The following is a 19,289-nucleotide window of genomic DNA, read 5'->3' on the forward strand; positions in this document are numbered from 1 at the left end:
GAATGCTGAGTGGCTTTTCCACCCCGCCCTGGAGGCTGCATTTCTGCTGTGTCATGGTTGGGAGGAAGGCAGATTGTGCTGAGTCACCAGAGGCTTCCTCAGCCTCTCTGCGGTGATGGGAGAAAGGGCAGCTGTAACCTCAGGCAGCAGGAAGCAGGGCTTCTAGAACAGGGGAGAAACCTCTGGTTGATTTCTAAATCTTTGCACATTGTTTGCAACGAAAGCCCTCTCTCCCACACTTCAAGTTGGACTGGACCACGGGCTCTGCTGAGCAGCCCCCCACTGGCAGGAAGCAACTCCATCTTTCCTGTCACTTAGATCAAGATCTTAGGCGTTATCCCTGACTTTTTCCCTATGTTGCCTGTTCTGAAATTTTTATTTATTTCAGAACAGGGGCTTGAACTCAGGGCCTGGGCTCTGTCCCTCAGCTCTTTTGCTCAAAGCTAGCACTCTACCAGTTAGAGCCACAGTGCCACTTCTTGTTTTCTGGTGGTTAATTGGAACTCAGTCTCACAGACTTTCCTGCCTGGTCTGGCTTCAAAACGCGATCCTCACCTCTCAGCCTCCTGAGTAGCTAGGATTACAGGCATAAGCCACTGGCACCCAGCTCTGTTTTGGAATTTTTGGTGGCTATTTTAAACTAGCTGTGAATGTGTACATCTTAACAGATGTGGGCATTCCTGCCACCTTGGATCAAACCCCACTTCCTGGCTATTGAGAACCAGATGAGGGGCTGGGTATGGCTCAGCCAGGGCCATCTGAGGGCCTTGGTTAGACAAGACTTCTTTCCAGGCCCTGTAACCCATTTGTCTTCCGTGCCCTGTGATGGAGAATTGACTCTAAACCACTTTCCTAACATGTTGCCTGCTGCTTCTGGTTCCTTTCCCTGTGTCCCAGACAGACTTCCTCCATTAGGACCCCAGGCCAACGTGCACATCCTATCAAGGGGGGGCCTATCCTGTCCATCTTTGTATCTATCCAGCTGTGCGGGAACAAAGAGGAAAGTTAGTTATTAATCCAGAGAAGCGTCTGTGGGGGAGGAGCACCAGGCATCATGCTGGGACATAAGAAACCCCCCCCCACACACACACATACTCCCAATGTCCCCAAGGGCCTGGCTGCCCTCTCTAGCTTTTCAAAATGGAGACTGTCAGGGCTGATATAGGCACTCTGCATAGGGGTGTATTCATTTCTTTTGGCTGCCAGTAGCAAAGGACTATAGCCACTGTACAGGTTTATTCTCTAGGCATTCTGGAGGTCAAAAGTCCTCTAGTGTTACCGGGACTAGCTATTATCTGTAGTTCCAGGGAAAATTCCTGTCCTTCTGTCACCTTTTCTAGCTGGTTTTCTGGTGGTTAATTGGAGATAAGAGATTTTCCTAGACTTTCCTGCCTGGGCTGGCTTTGAATCTCGAGCCTCAGATCTCAGTTTCCTGAGTAGCTAGGATTACAGGCGTGAGCCACAGGCGCCTGGCTTAGCCTCCCTCTAATGAGGAACTTTCTTATAAGTTTGGGCCCACAAGGATCATCCAAGACCATCACTTCAACTTGAGATTCTCTTGCTACTTAAGAAAAGCTGTTCACTGGTCCAGGAGATCAGGAGGTGGATCTTAGTGGCCACTATTCAGTGTACCACAGCTGGAGAAAGGACATCTGGATCACTCCAGTATTTGAGGAAAGGGAAGTCAAGATGCTGAATCAGCTCTGGCAAAGACCACAGCTCAGCATAGGGCAGGCAGAGGACGTGACTAGAACATCCTGTCCTGGGCTCCTTTATCCCAGAGTTCTCTGCGTAGCCTCTGTTCTAGCAGACTCTGGGGCCTCCCAGGGATCCCCAGGGCCACTGAAAGCTGTCCCCAATGGGGGCACAGCCTAGGCCAGTACCCCCATCTTGGGTTCCCTATTCCCCATGTTCAATAAGAGAGGATCAGATCACATGAACTTTACTTTCTATGGGGTCCTTGACCTGGCACACTGGATTTGCAAACTTTACCCTCTGCACCTTAAATTCCAAGATCTTCTATTGGGGTGCAGTAGACAGGAGTGGGGGTCTGGCTCAAACTGATATGGTTGGAATCCTGGCTCTATCACTAGTTGTGTGGCAAAGAAAACTAGGCTAGAGGTGTGACTTAGCGGTAGAACTTCTACCTAGTAAGTGTGAGGCTCTGAGTTCAAATCCAAATGCCACCAAAAAAGAAAAGAAACAATGGAAAAGAAAGAATGGAGATGAAAATGTCAATTGTCTGTCATTAGGATTAGGGGACATGGCACCTGTAAAACTTGATTTAGGAGTGTGTGTGTGTGTGTGTGTGTGTGTGTGTGTGTGTGTGTGTGTGTGTGTGTGTGTGTGTGTGTGTGTGTGTGTGTGTGTGTGTGTGTCTTGGGGTTTCAACTTAGGGCCTGAGTACTGTCCCTGAGTTTTTTCTGCTCAAGGCCAGTGCTCTACCACTTTGAGCCACAGTGCCACTTCTGGTTTTCTGGTAGTTAACTGGAAATTAGAGTCTCAAGGACTATTCTGCCTGGCTGGCTTTGAACCAAAATCCTCAGCTCTCAGCTTCCTAAGTAGCTAGGATTAAAGACATGAGTAACCAAATGCCTGGCTAGAACTGTAGTTTATGATTGTGGCTGGACTCCAGCTTAGGCTGGCAGTGGTGATAAGGCCTGGCAATACTACAATTTTCCTAAAAAGGGAGGAGACGTTGTGGCATTCAGCCATGGTTCCTCTATTCAGTATTGGCTGCCACCTGCAAGGCACCTGGTCCAGGCCTGGGAACTCAACAAAGCAAAGCAGATAATGTCCCCTGCCCATCTGCTTTCTAGGCTGCTCTTGGGAAGATGGTTGCTTCCAGGATGGCCTAGGTAGTGCCTGCTGAAGGACAGTGGGAACTATGACAGACAGTAGAGACAGACATTGTCCTGTCTCACTCTGTGGCTCCCAAAGAAAAGACAGACCCCTATGGTCCAGGAGGTTTTAAAGTCTTCCTGCCAGGCTGTCCCAATTCACACCTTGGTTTTAGCCTCTCTACCTTGTTTTCCTCATATGTAAAGTGAAGGTAATAATGGTTCCAAGGCACAGAGTGGTGAAAAGGATGAAATGAAGTCTGCAAGTACTCACAGTGACATCTGGCAATAGGAGTGTCAGCTGACTGCCCTTACTGTTCTGTTGTTCATAAAAGAAGAGTTGGCCAGGTGCTGGTGGCTCACATCTATAATCCTAGCTACTCAGGAGGCTAAGATATGAGGATCATGGTTGGAAGTCAGCCTGGTAGGAAAGTCCATGAGACTCTGACTTCCAATAAACTACTCAGAAAAAGCCAGAAGTGATGTGTGGCTCAAGTGGTAGAGAGCTAGCCTTGATCAGAGAGATGCTCAGAGATAGAGCTCAGGCACTGAGTTCAAGTCCCAGGATTGGCAAAAAAAAAAAAGAAAAAAGAAAAAAAAAGGATTTGGTCAAATACTCTACCAAGCACTAGTGACTTTTGAACACACAGGGGAGGACTTGGCCATCCTAGACCCACTGAAAGAAGTCTAGACACATGGCACGCATCCCATTAAAGGTAGAGCTCTTGCTACCTCCAATGTCCTTGGCACAATCTAGTCACCTTAAAAAAAAAAAAAAGAAGCTGGTTATAGTCATGTCCCCCTATAATCCCAGCACTCAAGAGGCTGATGCAGGAGGATTATGAGTTTGAGGTTACACAATATGGACACTCCATTTAAACAAAGAGTTGGAGTTGCTGCTCCATCTCATGAAGAATTACTGAGCAGGTGAGTGGTGAAGGCCAGCCCTGCTCAGTGGGCACCAAGGATGAGAAAAGAGGGAGCTATGTGTCTTGGAAGAATGTCACAGGCATCCAAGCCTCGAGGTAGTTTATATAAAAGTCACCATCCTGGAAGGGGAGGTATGGTTTACATGGTGAGTGCTAGCCTTGAGCAAAAAAAGCCAAGTGAGACCCTGAGTTCAAGCCCCAGTACATACATGTGTATGCATAAGCACAACAACACAACACACACACACACAGAGTAAGTGTTGTAGTGTGTGTGGGGAACCAAGTGTTGTGAGAGTGGAGGAGGCAGGCAGGTAGACCTTTGGATGCCAGATTCTTTTTATTGATTTTGTGTGTGTATATGTGTGTGTGTGTTGGTCCTAGATCTTGAACTCAGGACCTGAGTACTGTCCCTAAACTTTTTTTTTGCTCAAGGCTAGTGCTCTACCACATGACCCACAGGTCCACTTCTAGCTGTTTTTTGGGCTGTTTTTGAGGGGGAACAGGGGTCATTTATTGAAGATAAGAATCTCAAATGGACTTTTCCTGCCTGGGCTGACTTCAAACCATGGTCTTCAGATCTCAGCCTTCTGGATAGCTGGGATTACAAGAGTGAGCCACCAGTGCCCAGTGGATGCCAGGTTCTTGCTTTATATGTGACCCTGGACAGTCCATCCCCAAGCCTCAGTTTTCCCATCTGTGAAGTGGCAAGCATCTGCCCTGCAGAATAACTCAGGAAGAAGCCGACACTAGTCTCCTGCCCGGTAGTAAGTGTAGGCCCGGGGGTGGGTCGTCTGTGGTGGGTTGTATTCATGGTGCCCACTAGCCTCTGGCTCTGAGAAGCACTGCTTTCTGGAACCTTCTAGATTCTTGGAGTGTCTGGGTCAGTGGTTGGGGTTTCTGGCAGGGGCTAAATCACAGCCAAAGCTCAGCACAGACTCAGATTTCCTTTTTTTTTTTTTTTAAACATCCCATGGCTGAGCTTTGTTTCCTGGGGTCATATGACTGCCCCCCAGCCCGCCCGCTGGCCGGGGGCGGTGTCGCAATGCTGGGCGGGGCGCGGGGGGGCGGGGCGGGGGCCCAGCCGGGAGGGCCACGTGACCCGCCCGCGAGTATAAAAGGGGCCGGGCTGCCGCTCCTCACCACGTCCTCTCGCTCCTAGCCACTGGCCGCGCCGCACGACCGGATCCGGACCTCATCGGCCCCTCCCGCAGAGCCGCGCACCCCAGCCCAGCCCGCCCGCCGCCCGACGAACCCCCCCAGACCCAAGCGATGGAGCGCCAGCACCAAGACAGGCAAGTGTGGGCCCCGGGACGGGAAGCTGGGGTCCCCGCGAGGTGGGGACCGACCCTTCGGTCCCGCCGTGCGGGCAGGGACGGGCTGCCTGCCCTGTCCTGCCAGTAAGTAGTCGGGAGGAGGAAGGGTGATTTATGTGCCTGGCGCCCGGGGGGAGGGTACCCCCGAGGGGTGTGTTCCCTGGTGTCAGCCCTTGCAACAGCCAACTTTAGGGGTTTAGGGGTCTGGCTTGGTGTGCTGGGAGCTGACGACCTGTAAACACTGAGCTGAGCGTGACCTCGCTGGGCCGCAGGACAGGTGTGTCCCAGGTGTCTGTCCGGGTGTGTCCCATCCTGGGGGGCAGCCCGCTCTGCTCTAGCCATGTCCGAACCACAGGGCCTCCGAGGCTGGCTGGCCCGCCCGGGAATTTGAACCGTGTGTATGGGAGGGAGACATGTTTTCAGGAAAGGCTCTGGAGAAGGGGAGAAATGTCCATTCTGAGAAGGGGGATTCAGATACCTTAGCAGAAATACATCTGAGAAAGAGATAGATCTCTTTCCCACTCTTCCTCTCTCCTTCCTTTTCATCTCTCCCCTCCTTCCGAACTCTTTTCCATTCCTTCCTTTCATGTTACTGGTGATTGAACTCAGGGTGGTCTTGCATGTGCTGGGCAAGGACTCTACCACTAAGCTATATCCCCAGCTTTAAAAATTTTGAGACATGCCTGCTAAAATCGCTCATGATAGACTTGAACTTGGGATCTTTCTGCTTCTGGCCACTTCAGCAGCTGCGATCATAGGCCTGTCCACCACATCCCCACAGGACTTTCTCTTTGACTACAGGGGAAATTTCTTAGACCTTTTAATGCACAATTTGATGATGAGAATAACATTCTAGAGTGTGTGTGTGTGTGTGTGGGGTGTTCCACAAGATTTGCATCTGCAACTTTGAAAGAAATTAAATACTTGATTTAAAAAACAAAGCAAGCTGGGCATGGGTGGCTCATGCCTGTAATCCTAGCTAATCAGAAGGCTGAGGTCTAAGGATTGTGGTTCAAAGCCAGCCAGGGCAGAAAAGTCTCCATGATACCTCCAATTAACCACTTAAAAACCAGAAGTGGTGCTGTGGCTCAAGTGGTAGAGTTCTAGTCTTGAGCACAAAGAGGCTCAGGGATAGCTCCCAGGCCCTGAGCTCAAGCCCCACAACAAATGACAACAAAAAAATCAAAGCAGTTTTGTTGAATCCTAGGGCTTGTTATACCTGCCTGGTTTTCCCCTGGACTTCTGGGCTGTGCTGGGCTCCCCTGTCCTTCCCTGGGAATGACTGGAGACAGGGTTTTCCCTTTAAGAATAGTATTTTAGTGACAGCAGTGACAGGGCTGGCACCTCTTTCTGCAGATGCCATGGAGAAAGTGAGGTTGCTGGGAGGGAGGGCTGCAGCATGTTGGGCGTGGCCCTCAGTGCAGCTCCCATTACTGATCTCTCTCCTTCCCTCTGCAGCACACCCCAGGACCTGTCCGAAGCCTTGAAGGAGGCCACCAAGGAGGTGCATGTGCAGGCCGAGAATGCCGAGTTTATGAGAAACTTTCAGAAGGGCCAGGTGACCCCGGAGGGCTTTAAAGTAAGTGGCCTGATTGGTTCAATCCTACTAGGGACATGGCCTGTGTGCCCAGGACTCAATCTAAGTGGCCTAAGTAGAGGCTGGAATCAGGGATGGCCAGGTATCAAGTAGCCTTGATGAAGGAAGTTGTTTTACTAATCTTAATGTTGAAGCTCAGAGAAGTATCTGTCTTACCTTGTCACATAGTGGACTCGGGGCCTGCTTCGTAGTGTTTGTGGAGGCCCTCAGGCAACAATACTACCGAGTCTGTGCCGGCCAATTTATACACTTGTGACTCAACCCTGATGAAGATGGGAAGACTCACCGAAGTTGAGTGATTCACAAAAAGCAACACAGCTGTCTGTACAGGGAAAAGACCGAAAGGAAAGAAACGTGGGTCTCATGTTGACCTTTAGGCTCCTGACCTGATTTCTTTTTTTGGGGTCCGGTTGTGGGGCCTGAACTCTGGCCTTGGGCACTGTCCCTCAGCTCTTCAGCTCAAGGCTAGTGTTCTACCACTTGAGCCACAGCGCCACTTCCGGCTTTTTTTTTTTCTTTTTGCTTATGTGGTGCTGAGGAATCAAACCCAGGGCCTCATGCATGCAAGGCAAGCGCTCTGCCACTGAGCCATCTTCCCAGCCCCATGACCTGATTCTTTCTGTGATGCTGGGGATTAAACCCAGTGCCTTGCTCATGTTAGGCAAGTGCTCTACCACTGAGTTACAGCCTCAGCCTTTTTTTTTTTGGCTAGTCCTGGGGCTTGAACTCAGAGCCTGGGCATTGTCCTTGTTTCTTTTGCTCAAGGCTAGCACTCTATCACTTGAGCCATAGCGTCACTTCCAGCTTTTTCAGTATATGTGGTACTGAGGAATCAAACCCAGGGCTTCATGCATGCTAGGCAACTACTCTACCACTACATTTCCAGCCCCAGCCTTTTCGTTTTGTTCTGCTTTAATATAGTCTTGTTCTGAAGACAAGGCTGGCCTTGAATTTGTGATACTCCTGCCTTTACCTCCCTAATGCTGGGATTATAGGCATGAATCCCTATGCCCTCCTCTCCTGATCAAATTTGGATTTGCCTTTGAAGGCCAAATGGTCTGTAGGATGGGTTTGGGCCCTGGCAGGATCCTTTTCTAATAGTAGACCAGGGGGTTGGGAATGTGGCTCAATGGTAGAGTGCTTGCCTAGCATGCATGATTCCATTACTGGATTCCATTACTCAGCATCACATAAACAGAAAATGCTGGAAGTAGTTCTGTGGTTCAAGTGGTAGAGTGCTAGCCTTGAGCGAAAGAAGCTTAGGGACAGGGTACAAGGCTGAGTTCAAGCCCCAGGACTGGCCAAAAAAAGTAGACCAGGAGCCCTCATCTAATGACCCAAGCTGCCTGTTCCAGCTACTTTTCTCCCTCATCTATGAAATGGGATTTCAACATCAGGCCCTTTCTAAGCACTCAATGTACACTAGGCCCTGATTTTACTATTTCCTGGCATGGTTGTGCAATTCATGCCCATAGAAGGAAAAAGTGGACCAAAAAACAGGCAGGTATTGGTGTTTTATACCCTCAAAAACATCTGTGGCATTATTCCAGTTGCTAATGTCTATGATCCTAGCTACTCAGGAGGCTGAGATCTGAGGATCATGGTTCGAAGCCACCACAGACAGGAAAAGTCCATGAGACTTTTATTTCCAATTAACTATCAAAAAGCCAGAAGTAGTTCCAGTGGTGGAACATTAGCCTTGAGCACTAAAGCTCAGAGACAGTGCTCAGTCACTAAGTTCAAGCCTCAGGATTGGTACCAAAAAAATAAAACAAAAACTGTATTGGCCTGGCACCAATGGCTAGGCCTATAATCTTAGCTACTCTGGAGGTCAAGATCTGAGGATTGTATTAAAAGCCAGCTTGGGCAGGAAAGTCTGTGAGACTAATCTCCAGTTAACGTTGTAAGTGGTGGTGTGGTCCACATGGTAGAGCAAAAAAGCTCATTGACAGGTCACAGGCCCTGAGTTCACGCCCCAGGACTGGCATACACTGGGTTCTATCACTCATGACACAGAGCTCTGCTGAGCCCCACTTCCATCTTGAAGGATGCTTTGGTGAGGGGAGGTCTGACTTGCAGTTCTGGGGGTCCTGCCTGTGTTCTATGGCAGGAAGAGCTTTGTGTTTCTCCTCCACCATCTCTAAAAGAATATATACCCCCCAGTTATTGCCACATGGTTGGGCAATGGGGGCAGAGATGCTGGAATGTGCTGTCCACAGCCATCGTAGACTTTGGATCCTGCCCGTAATTCACACCTCAAAGTGAGCACCATCGATTGAGGCAGCCCAGAATTCCTTGCTGTTAGGCTGCTAGGATGACTGGTACAGTCAGCTGATGGGAGGACTAAGTGCTAGGGAACTTCCTGGGTTGCACCTAAAACTTAATTCTATCCTCACACAGCCCCATAGAGTAGGTGTTTGGATTATGTCCTAAGGCCAAGGTGGAACGGAACCACCTGACTTGTAGTCACTGACCTGGAACCATCTCTTTCCTAGGCTGGGTAGCTGAGGCCAGAGGGCAAATGACTCAGCAAGCTCACACAGCTGGGGCATGGGTGATCAGGGTTGGAACTGGGTCTGTCATACTGGAAAGTCCCGCCTCTCTTATACCAAGTTTCCTAGCTGTCTACCCTCTCAAGGAATGGGATTTCTAAGAATGTTTGAGCTTATGGAATTGTAATTCCTTGTACAGCTACTTAACAGAAATAATAAAGGTCGGCACTAGTGGTTCAATGACCCTAGCTAACATCCTCAGATGAGACTCTTTTTTTTTTTTTTTTTGTCGGTCGTGGGGCCTGAGTGCTGTCCCTTAGCTCTTCAGCTCAAGGCGAGCGCTCTACCACTTGAGCCACAGCACCACTTCCGGTTTTCTAGTGGTTTATTGGAGATAAGAGTCTCACGGAGTTTCCTACCTGGGCTGGCTTTGAACCGTGATTCACAGATCTCAGCCTCCTGAGTAGCTAGTATTACAGGCGTGAGCCAACAGCGCCCCAGCTCCATGAGACTCTTCAATTAACAACCAGAAAACCTTGGAGCTGTGGCTCCAAGGAGTAGAGCATTAGCCTTGAGCACATGAGCTGAGGGACTGTACCTACGCCCTCAGATCAAGCCCCATACCAGAAAAAAAATTAAATAATAAAAAGAATGTTTGGGCTTAGAAATAACTCGCCTTAACGAGAACTCCTAACTTTGACTCCTGCAAACTCAAGCCTGGAGTGTTAACGTATACCTGGTGTTTTCTGAGTGCTGGACCTCTTGCTCAGTTCAGTACCCAAAGACAGCAGAGCTGGGGCCACAGGAAGGAGAACTGTGCTCTGCAGGTCCCATTTCCCCAGACCCCAGAGATGCCTGGCCAGTCTCCTCTGAGCACTTTCACCGTATTCTGCCCTGTTCCAGAGCCATGGTAGTTCATTGGTAGCATCAGACTCCTACTTTCTTTTTTTGTGTGTCTGTATTGGAGCTTGACCTAGGAGCCAGGAGGCGCTGGCCCTGAGCTATCTCAGCCTCCTGAGTAGCTAAGATTACATGCATGAGCTACCGGCACCCTGCTCCTAATATCTTAGTCACTGTGCAACCCCAAGATCTCAAACACTCTCTGAACCTTAGTTTTCTGTAAAATGGGAACAGAATCACCCTTAATGTATTTGTGTAAGAATTAACCAAGGCTGCATGTGTTAGTAAGGTTAAAAATGTTTTTAGCTGAGAAAGCCATGGTGGAATGTTCCCCTGGGGAGATACCCCTGGAGAGAACTGGAGAGTCCTAGGAGGCAGGGGCCCAGGCAGGGAGGGGGGGGGGTGACAGGTATGAGCCAGGTGCAGAAATGGACAGCTAGACCTGTCCTTGTGTTTCCAGCTGGTGATGGCCTCCCTGTACCATATCTACACGGCTCTGGAGGAGGAGATTGAGCGTAACAAGGCGAGCCCTGTCTTCGCCCCCCTCTACTTCCCGGAGGAGCTGCACCGCAAGGCCGCCCTGGAGCAGGACATGGCCTTCTGGTACGGGCCCCACTGGCAGGAGACCATCCCTTACACATCAGCCACACAGCACTATGTGAAGCAACTCCACGAGGTAGGGGTCTCCGAGCCCGAGCTGCTGGTGGCCCATGCCTACACCCGCTACCTGGGTGACCTGTCTGGGGGCCAGGTCCTCAAGAAGATTGCACAGAAGGCCCTGGACCTGCCCAGCTCTGGTGAAGGCCTGGCCTTCTTCACCTTCCCCAACATCGAGAGTGCCACCAAGTTCAAGCAGCTCTACCGTGCACGCATGAATACGCTGGAGATGACCCCCAAGATCAGGCAGAGAGTGATTGAAGAGGCCAAGACCGCATTCCTGCTCAATATCAAGGTGAGGAACCCACAGCCCAGGATGTCCTGCCCCCTGCTGAGTCTCCAGGCCCTGAGTGTCATTAATGTTATTGGTCAGGGCTAAGCCGGCACTTAAGGACCAGGGTCGTAGTTCTGCCACTTCCTAGTTAGGTGATCTTGGGAAAATCCCATAATATCTCCATGCTTTAGTTTCCTCATCTGCATTATAGGGATGATAATAACACCATCTTCACATTGGGAGGGAGAAGGCATTGGTGCCAGTAAAGTCCCTGCAGAAGTGCTGGCCACAATGTCTGTCCAGCAATGTTAGCTGCTGTTCCTATGGGGCGTGACCATCCCGTGGTGATAAATCTGGGGAGCTTCTAAGGTGTCCACACCTTATGGGTGACCAAGTTGGCACTGCAAGAGTTTCAGGCACTGGACACAAGGCCTGTCTTTAGGCCAGTGAGGAGGGTGGCTGACTTCTTTCTACAGCTGCTTCAGTCCTGGGGGAAGGAGGAAGGGAAGGAGGAAGTAAGGTTGGAGCAGGGCCTTGAAGATGAATTTTTTTTTTTTTTTCTTGGTCATGGGGCTTGAACTCTGGGCCTGAGTGCTGTCCCTCAGCTCTTCAGTTCAAGGCAAGCACTCTGCCACTTGAGCTACAGTGCCACTTCCAGTTTTCTGGTGGTTTATTGGAGATAAGAGTTTCATGGACTTTCCTGCCTGGGCTGGCTTTGAATCTCGATCCTTAGATCTCAGCTTCCTGAGTAGCTAGGATTACAGGTGTGAGGCACCAGAGCTTAGCTTGAAGATGAATTCTTGGATGGAGCTTGAGGGGCGGGGTCCTCTTCACCCCAGATGGTATAGTATACCATTACTGAGGGTACCACGGGGCCAGAAGTTCCAGCTGGGGGTCCCAGAGGAGACTGATCAGACACTTGTTACAGCAGTGCCTTTCCCATCACTCCCCCAAATCCAGTCACTTCTAGAAAAATCCAATAGCTTTTAGCTGGCTCTGTGTCCTGACTCAGACAAAACCTTCCTTCCCTGGAGCTGTGGATTCCATCCCAAGCTCTGGGAAGCTCACAATACAGATACCATCTGCTGTTCAACACTGGCAGAGCAGTGCTACACATGTGGATGGCAAAGGCGTGAATGGCTGCAGTGAATCTGCATTCAGGACAGCTGTTAGTTACTCTGGGGCCTGGGTCAGGGGCACTCCATGTTTGGGAAGAGCAGGACTGTACCTGTTACATATTTGATAAGCTGAGTAAAATATAAATGAGCATTTACATTTTCTTCTAATTTTTTTTTTTTTTGGTCGGTTGTGGGGATTGAACTCTGGGCCTGGGCACTGTCCCTCAGCTCTTCAGCTCAAGGCGAGCGCTCTACCACTTGAGCTACAGCGCCACTTCCGGTTTTCTGGTGATTTATTTATTGGAGATAGGAGTCTCATGGTCTCTCCTGCCCGGGCTGGCTTTGAGCCTAGATCCTCAGATCTCGGCCTCCTGAGTAGCTAGGATTACAGGCTTGAGCCACCAGCACCCGGCTCTTCTAATTTTTTTATTTTTTTTTTTGGTCAGTTGTGGGGCTTGAACTCTGGGCCTGGGCGCTGTCCCTCAGCTCTTCAGCTCAAGGCAAGCGCTCTACCACTTGAGCTACAGCGCCACTTCCGGTTTTCTGGTGGTTTATTGGAGATAGGAGTCTCACGGTCTCTCCTGCCCGGGCTAGCTTTGAACCGCGATCCTCAGATCTCAGCCTCCTGAGTAGCTAGGATTACAGGCGTGAGCCACCAGCGCCCGGCTTCTTCTAATTTTTTTATTGCCAAAATACTTTTTTTTTTTTTTTAATATTTATTGGTTGTGGGGCTTGAACACAGGGCCTGGGCACTGTCCCTCAGCCTCTTTGTGCTCAAGGCTAGCATTACCGCTTAAGCCACAGCACCATTAGTGTTTGTTTGTTTTTGTTTTGCCAGTCCTGGGGCTTAAACTCAGGGCCTGGAAACTGTCCCTGAGCCTTTTTGTGCTCAAGGCTAGTGCTCTACCACTTGAGCCACAGCGCCACTTCCAGATTTTTCTGTTTATGTGGTACTGAGGAATTGAATCCAGGGCTTCACCCAGGGCAAGCACTCTACCACTAAGCCACATTCCTAGCCTGCCACAATGTTTTATAACCAAGCTTAAAGCCTTATCCACAGCTGGGTTCTGGTGAAGTATTCACTGACTGAAGGGTGTGTGTATCTTGTTTTCCAGCTGTTTGAGGAGTTGCAGGGGCTGCTGACCCAGGACTCAAAGGACCAGAGCCCCTCTCAAGTTCCTGGGCTCCACCGGCGAGCCAGCAGCAGGGTGCAAGGTGAGGAGGGTATCTCTTCTTGCTGGAGGGAAATGGCCTAGCTGTTCATCTTGGGTACTTCTTTTGCATGTGTGCTGCTTTAGAGGGCTTCAACTCAGGGCCTAGGAGCTGTCCTGAGCTTTTTTCTCAAGGCTAGTGCTCTGATGATTGCCTGACCTTCACTTCACTTTTGGTGCTTAATTGGAGATGAGTCTCATGAACCTTCCTACCAGGGCTGAAACCATGATCCTCAGATCTCAGCCTCCTGAATAGCTAGGATTACAGGTGTGAGCCATAGGCACCTGGCTTTCTGGGATTTCTTTACTCTTCTGTCTTCTGAATGTTTTAAGGGACAAGTGGATTGCAGGCCAAGGAGCCACAGGGTTAATCTTCAATGTGACTGTTTCCCTACCTCAAGAATCAAGAGACAATGAGTTTGGTCTAGTTTGTTGGCTCAGGTGCACAGACACTGCTTAGAAGGCAGTGTCTCTATTTAGACTTCTTTTCTGGAGGGTTTGTTTTTGTGCTGTCCTGAGACTTGAATTCAGAGTATGGGTGCTGGCCCTGAGCATCTGTGCTCAGGCTAGCACTCTGCCATTTGAGCCACAGATTCACACATCTTGCTTTTTGGTGGTTAGTTGGGGATAAGAGTCTTACAGATTTCCTGTTCAAGGCTAGCTTTGAACTGCAGTCTTCAGATCTTAGCTTCCTTCCAGTAGCTAGGATTACAGGTGTGAGCTATGGGTTTAAGCTCAGGGCCTGAATTTCCTAGGTGGATGCTCTACCACTTTTGAACCACACTCCAGTCCTTTTGCTTAAGTTACTTTTCAAATAGGGTTTTGTGGGGGGTTTTTGGGCCTTGCCTGGCCTAGATCCACAAGCTGCCTACATACAATGCCTATGCAGCTGGGGGGCTGGGAAGGTGGCTCAGTGGTAGAGTGCTTGCCTTGCATGCATGAGGCCCTGGGTTCGATTCCTCAGCACCACATAAGCAAAAAGAAAAAAGCCGGAAGTGGCACTGTGGCTCAAGTGGTAGAATGCTAGCCTTGAGCTAAAGAGCTGAGGGACAGCACCCAGGCCCAGAGTTCAGGCTCCATGACTGGACCAAAAAAAAAACAAACAAACAATGCCTATGCAGCTGGGATTATAAACCTATACCACCACACCCAGCTATTTTTGTTGAGATGGGCTTAGACTCTTTTTGAGACTCTGGGAACTGATGAGCAGGTCTCCAAGTGAGGCTGGATGCAAGGGACTTGTTTGCAGTTATTACCCCACCAGGAATGCTGGGAGGACACAGTATGACTGGGTCTTGCCTGTCAGCTCCTCCTCCTGCTCCCCAGGAGCTGTGGAAGGTATGACTGTAGTAGAAACATCTGACGACTTCCAACAAGGCCAAAGTATTCCACAAAATGTGCCCTTGCCCAGCCAGGCACCCGTAAGAGGGGAGTGGGGCAACTGAACTCCCCTGTCCTCTGCCAGGGTCACAAGGGGACCCCACTGACACGATTGGGCCTGGAGGATTAGTTTACGGCCAGTCAGATGGGACTAGGTAGCCACCTGGTGGTATAAGGAGACTCTGCAGTAAGGTCATGGTTCTCAACAGTATGTATGGGGTGGGAGGCAGTGGAGACGATCAGTGAGGTTTGGTTTTGTTTTATTGGATTTTTTTTTTTCCTTTGTCAGTTATGAGGATGGAACTCAGGGCCTGGGCTCTGTGAAAACTAGTGCTGTACCACTTTGAGCCAGCCCAGGCAGGAAAGGACATAAGATTTTTTTTCTTTTGTCAGTTGTGGGGCTTGAACTTAGGATCTGGGTTCTGTCCCTGAGCTCCTTTGCTCAAGGCTAGTACTCTACCACTTGAGCCACAGTGCCACTTCCAATTTTCTGGTTAATTGGAGATAAAAGTCTCAGGGCCTTTCCTGCCTGGGCTGGCTTTGAGCTATGATCCTCAGATCTCAGCCTCCTGAGTAGCTAGGATTACAGGCATGAGCTACCAGCACCCAGCTTAGTGTTTTTTGTTTTTATTTTTTTGCTCTTTTGGAATTTCATTGTCTCATGAATTTCTACTGCAATTTTCCAAAAGTCAGATCCCTGTTACTTCTGGTGGCTAATGTGTCTATGTCTTGGGTGGTAGCAGTTTCTCTGTTTAGTGGGGCCAGGGCCAGAGCTTGTAGCCCTGGGATTAAATTTAAAATTCTGACCCCACAGGTGTCACTCTATTTCCCATCCTGCCTATTACCTTACCCCGTTCTTACTAAATGTGTCAGCATCTGAGATGTACAGCTCAGACCTAGTGACCAGGAAAGCTTAAAGGGAGGGCCTTCCTGATCACAGGCAGGAGTCTGGAAAACATGCCCTGGGCCCAGAAGGAACCCACAGGGGCTGAGCATGGAAGGACAGATGATTTGGAGAGGTAGTGAGCTTCCCATCTCTGGAGGGATTCACTCAATCCATTTGTGTTCTAGCAGAATCCTGGCCTTAGACTGGGACTGTAGCACAGATGCCAAGGTCCCTCTGTTCTGTAGATCTGTGATGTCAGACACTCTGCCCACCTGGGGTTGACCATGCTTCCCTTTCTTTTTCAGACTCCACAGAGGGTCCTAAAGGGAACGCCCAGCTCAGCAGACTCTCCCAGACGCCATTCCTCCGATGGGTCCTCACCTTCAGCTTTCTGGTGGCAACAGTGGCTGTGGGACTTTATGCAATATGAATGCCAGTGTGCTGGTCCCCAGGGACCATGAACTGTCCAGTGAAGGACCCTCTCCTTGGAGAGGCACAGAATCTCTTGCCTGATTTTTCACTTTGGGACACTGGAAGCCTTCAGGGCTTCTAACCTTCTCCTCATATCCCTCTGAAATGGAGGGAGGTGCTTGTGGCATGTCCCCCGCTCCTGCCTGGAAAGCATATGTAGCACATCCAGCCAGTGGCCTAGACATCCAAACCCAGTGGCTCTGGTTCTTACAAAAGAGCCCAGAAGATATGGCCTGGCTGAAAGCAGCAGCTATCCTGAGCCTTCCTATGTCCTTTGTCCCTGTATCTACCTTGGCCACGACCATGACGGCTTTCTCAAGGGTCATGAAAGGCATTTTTTCTATGTGCAGTGATGTTGTGTCTTGTGTTTCTTTTTTTTTTGTTGGATCCACTCTTTGTTCTTGGTTCCACTTGAACAGTATGGTAATATCTTACGTTCTGTTGTTTTATATAACAAGTTTGGGCTATCTCTTTGGGGAGGATGGGGAGGGTGGGGTGAGGGGGAAGATGTTTAACAAGAGTGGCTTTGGTTTCCATGTTGGTATGTAATAATAAACAACATTGTCTAACAGTAACCGAAAGTGTTGCCATGGGCTCTGTGGTCTCTCACCTGTGCTTCTCATTCTTGTACTGTGGGAGTCACCTCATACCCTGTGTTCATTCTCACAGTTAACTGGACCCGACTGAGGGTCAGGGAGGACTGGAACCAGGTCCCAAATCCAGGCCCTTCCTCCACCTCCCGTAGTCACAAAAGCCCCTGAAAGACTATAAACATATGGCTTCCCAATCTATAGAAGTAAAAACTCTTCATGGGAGGTAGGTGGGCAGAGCAGGGGACAGCCAGCAGCACATGAGGATTGGGACTGGAGATCTTTGTCTCTCCTGGCTCTGCCATTAAATCTGGAATCTTGGGCAGGTTGCTTAACACCTTTTTTTTTTTTTTTTTTGGGTTGGTCATGGGGCCTAAACTCTGGGGACTGTCCCTGAGCTCTTCAGCTAAAGGCTAGGGCTCTACCACTTGACCCACAGCGCCACTTCTAGCTTTTTCTGCTTATGTGGTGCTAAGGAATTGAACCCAGGGCCTCATGCATGCAAGGCAAGCGCTCTACCACTGAGCCACCTTCCCAGTCCAGGTTGCTTCACATCTTCTTTACTAATTATGTTTTGGGTCTGGTCGTGGGGCCTGAACTCTGAGCCTGGGCGCTGTCCCTCAGCTTTTCAGCTCAAGCCTAGTGCTCTACCACTTGAGCCACAGCGCCACTTCCGTTTTTTTTTTTTTTTTTTTCATTTTGCTTATGTGGTGCTGAGGAATGGAACCCAGGGCCTCAGGCATGCAAGGCAAGCCCTCTACCATTGGGCCACCTTCCCAGCCCCTTCTTTACTAATTATGTTAGCATACATACATTTATTTTGTGTGATGGGTTTTACTGTGACATTTCCACTCAGGTACTCACCCCTGCTACCAGGCTCCTTCCCCCAAACACTTCCAAGTTTCATTGTTCCATTTCCATCAATGCCTACTGCCTACTTGGCCCTTATTCACCTCCATTCACCCTCCTTGTTAGCATTTCTCATCCTATTTATTGGAAAAATGAGAGCAATATAGCTGCCTCCCACATCTGTTAAACAAACATTACAAACAAACATACATCAGAGACACTTCCCACCCCCTATCCCCAAGATACAAAAGAACCCAGGGATCTGTGTTCTGGTCTAGAGATCTGGCTGGGGATGGGTGGGTGTTGGAGGGGCTTCCAATTGCCTTTGTGAAAGGCATGCTGGAAGGTTCCATTGTGCTTCTGGTCTAGCAGCCACTGTGGACATACATATCATGAGAATGCATGCAAATATGCAAACCCTAGGGATCAGACCACTGCTGTGGCTCTCCCACCTTGGGCCCAGTTTCCTCTTGTGGAAACAGGCCACATACTCATTATGTGATGGAGGTAAGGAGGGAGGGAGAGAAACCATCTTGAATTGTACAAGAGGAGAACAGTCAAAGACTATCAATTGTTTAAAGCTAAAAAAGCCTGACTCATTGTGTGTGTGTGTGTGTGTGTGTGTGCGCGTCTGTGTGTGTGTCTGTGTGTGCGTCTGTGTGTGTGTTGGGGCCTGGGTGCCGTCCTTAAGCTCTTTCCTCAAGGTTAGCACTCTTACTACTTTGAGCCATTATCACTTTTAGTTTTCTGGTGTTTAATTGGAGATAAAAGAGTCTTAGGGGCTGCAATGCTTGGTAAGAAATGTACGCATTATCCTGCCCACGTAATTGTAACTCCTCTGTATAGTATGTTCACAAATAAAATTGACTTTCCTGCCCAGGCTGGTTTTGAGCTGGGACCCTCAGATCTCAGCCTCCTGTGTAGTTAGGTTTACAGGTGTAAGCCACTAGCACACAGCAAGGGCAGGTTTTAATCAGTAAAAAGCTGTTGAAATAGGGAAGTGTTCAAGAAAAATGGAAGTTGACTTCAATTTGGACATTGGTAAATGGTATGTTTTTGTTAAAACAGGATTTTGCTCTGGTGGGGTCTTAAGGAATATTCCTGCCTCAGCTTCTAAGACTAATGCCACTACATCCAACTGGGCATTTATTTTATTTTTCTGGTCCTGGGGCTTGAATTCTGGGCCTGGCCTTAAGCCTCTTTGTGCTCAAGGCTAGTGCTCTATCACTTAAGACACAATGCCACTTCTGGCTTTATCTGAGTAGTTTACAGGAACTAAGAGTTTCTCGGGCTTTTCTGCCTCCGCTGGCTTCAAACCAAAATCTTCAGATCTCAGCCTCGAGTAGTTAGGATTACAAGTGTGAGCTATGGGCGCCTGGCCCAACCAGGCATTTTAAAAGAAGGGAGTGGAAAGGGGGAAGTGTTCTTTGAGGGACTGAGTAGAATTAGGGAAGTGAAATGCCACTAATGGGAAACTCAGTGTGAATGCCAGGAGACAGTTGTGTCAGGCAAACATGAAAATTAGGATCAGATCCACAGGCTGGAACAGGGACTAGGGTTATAGTCATTTCCTAATGTGAACTGAACCATTAGAAACTCAGGGTTGCTCTCTTGCTATTCTGGTGTTTAACCATTTGAACCATACCTCCAACCCCCTGCTTTATTATATTTTCAGATAAGAGAGGCTTTTTGCTCAAAACTGAACACAATCCTCTTTCCTTCACCTCACCTGTAGCTTGGATTACAAGTAGGTAACATACAGTACCAACTCGTTTTTTGGTT

At 49.2% G+C, this 19,289-nt stretch overlaps 1 protein-coding gene across 1 annotated transcript; it reads left to right on the forward strand.

Moving 5' to 3' along the window:
• The first annotated feature begins 4,515 nt into the window (after positions 1–4,515).
• Hmox1 (heme oxygenase 1) lies at positions 4,516–16,567 on the forward strand. Its single transcript, XM_070014398.1, has 6 exons — positions 4,516–4,533; positions 4,929–5,061; positions 6,541–6,661; positions 10,532–11,023; positions 13,236–13,335; positions 15,903–16,567. Exons 2-6 carry the CDS (start codon positions 5,039–5,041, stop codon positions 16,025–16,027), a joined length of 861 nt encoding a protein of 286 aa, XP_069870499.1. The 5' UTR covers positions 4,516–4,533; positions 4,929–5,038; the 3' UTR covers positions 16,028–16,567.
• The last annotated feature ends 2,722 nt before the right edge of the window (positions 16,568–19,289 follow it).

The sequence above is a fragment of the Dipodomys merriami genome, unplaced genomic scaffold, assembly GCF_024711535.1.
Source record: "Dipodomys merriami isolate MVZ:Mamm:240054 unplaced genomic scaffold, mDipMer1.0.p SCAF_97, whole genome shotgun sequence".
NCBI lineage: Eukaryota > Metazoa > Chordata > Mammalia > Rodentia > Heteromyidae > Dipodomys > Dipodomys merriami.

Coding starts and splice junctions, on each gene's coding strand:
- Hmox1 (XM_070014398.1), top strand. CDS start 5,039: ATGGAGCGCCAGCACCAAGACAG. Junction 11,024..13,235: donor CATTCCTGCTCAATATCAAG/GTGAGGAACCCA, acceptor CTTGTTTTCCAG/CTGTTTGAGGAGTTGCAGGG. Junction 13,336..15,902: donor AGCCAGCAGCAGGGTGCAAG/GTGAGGAGGGTA, acceptor TTTCTTTTTCAG/ACTCCACAGAGGGTCCTAAA.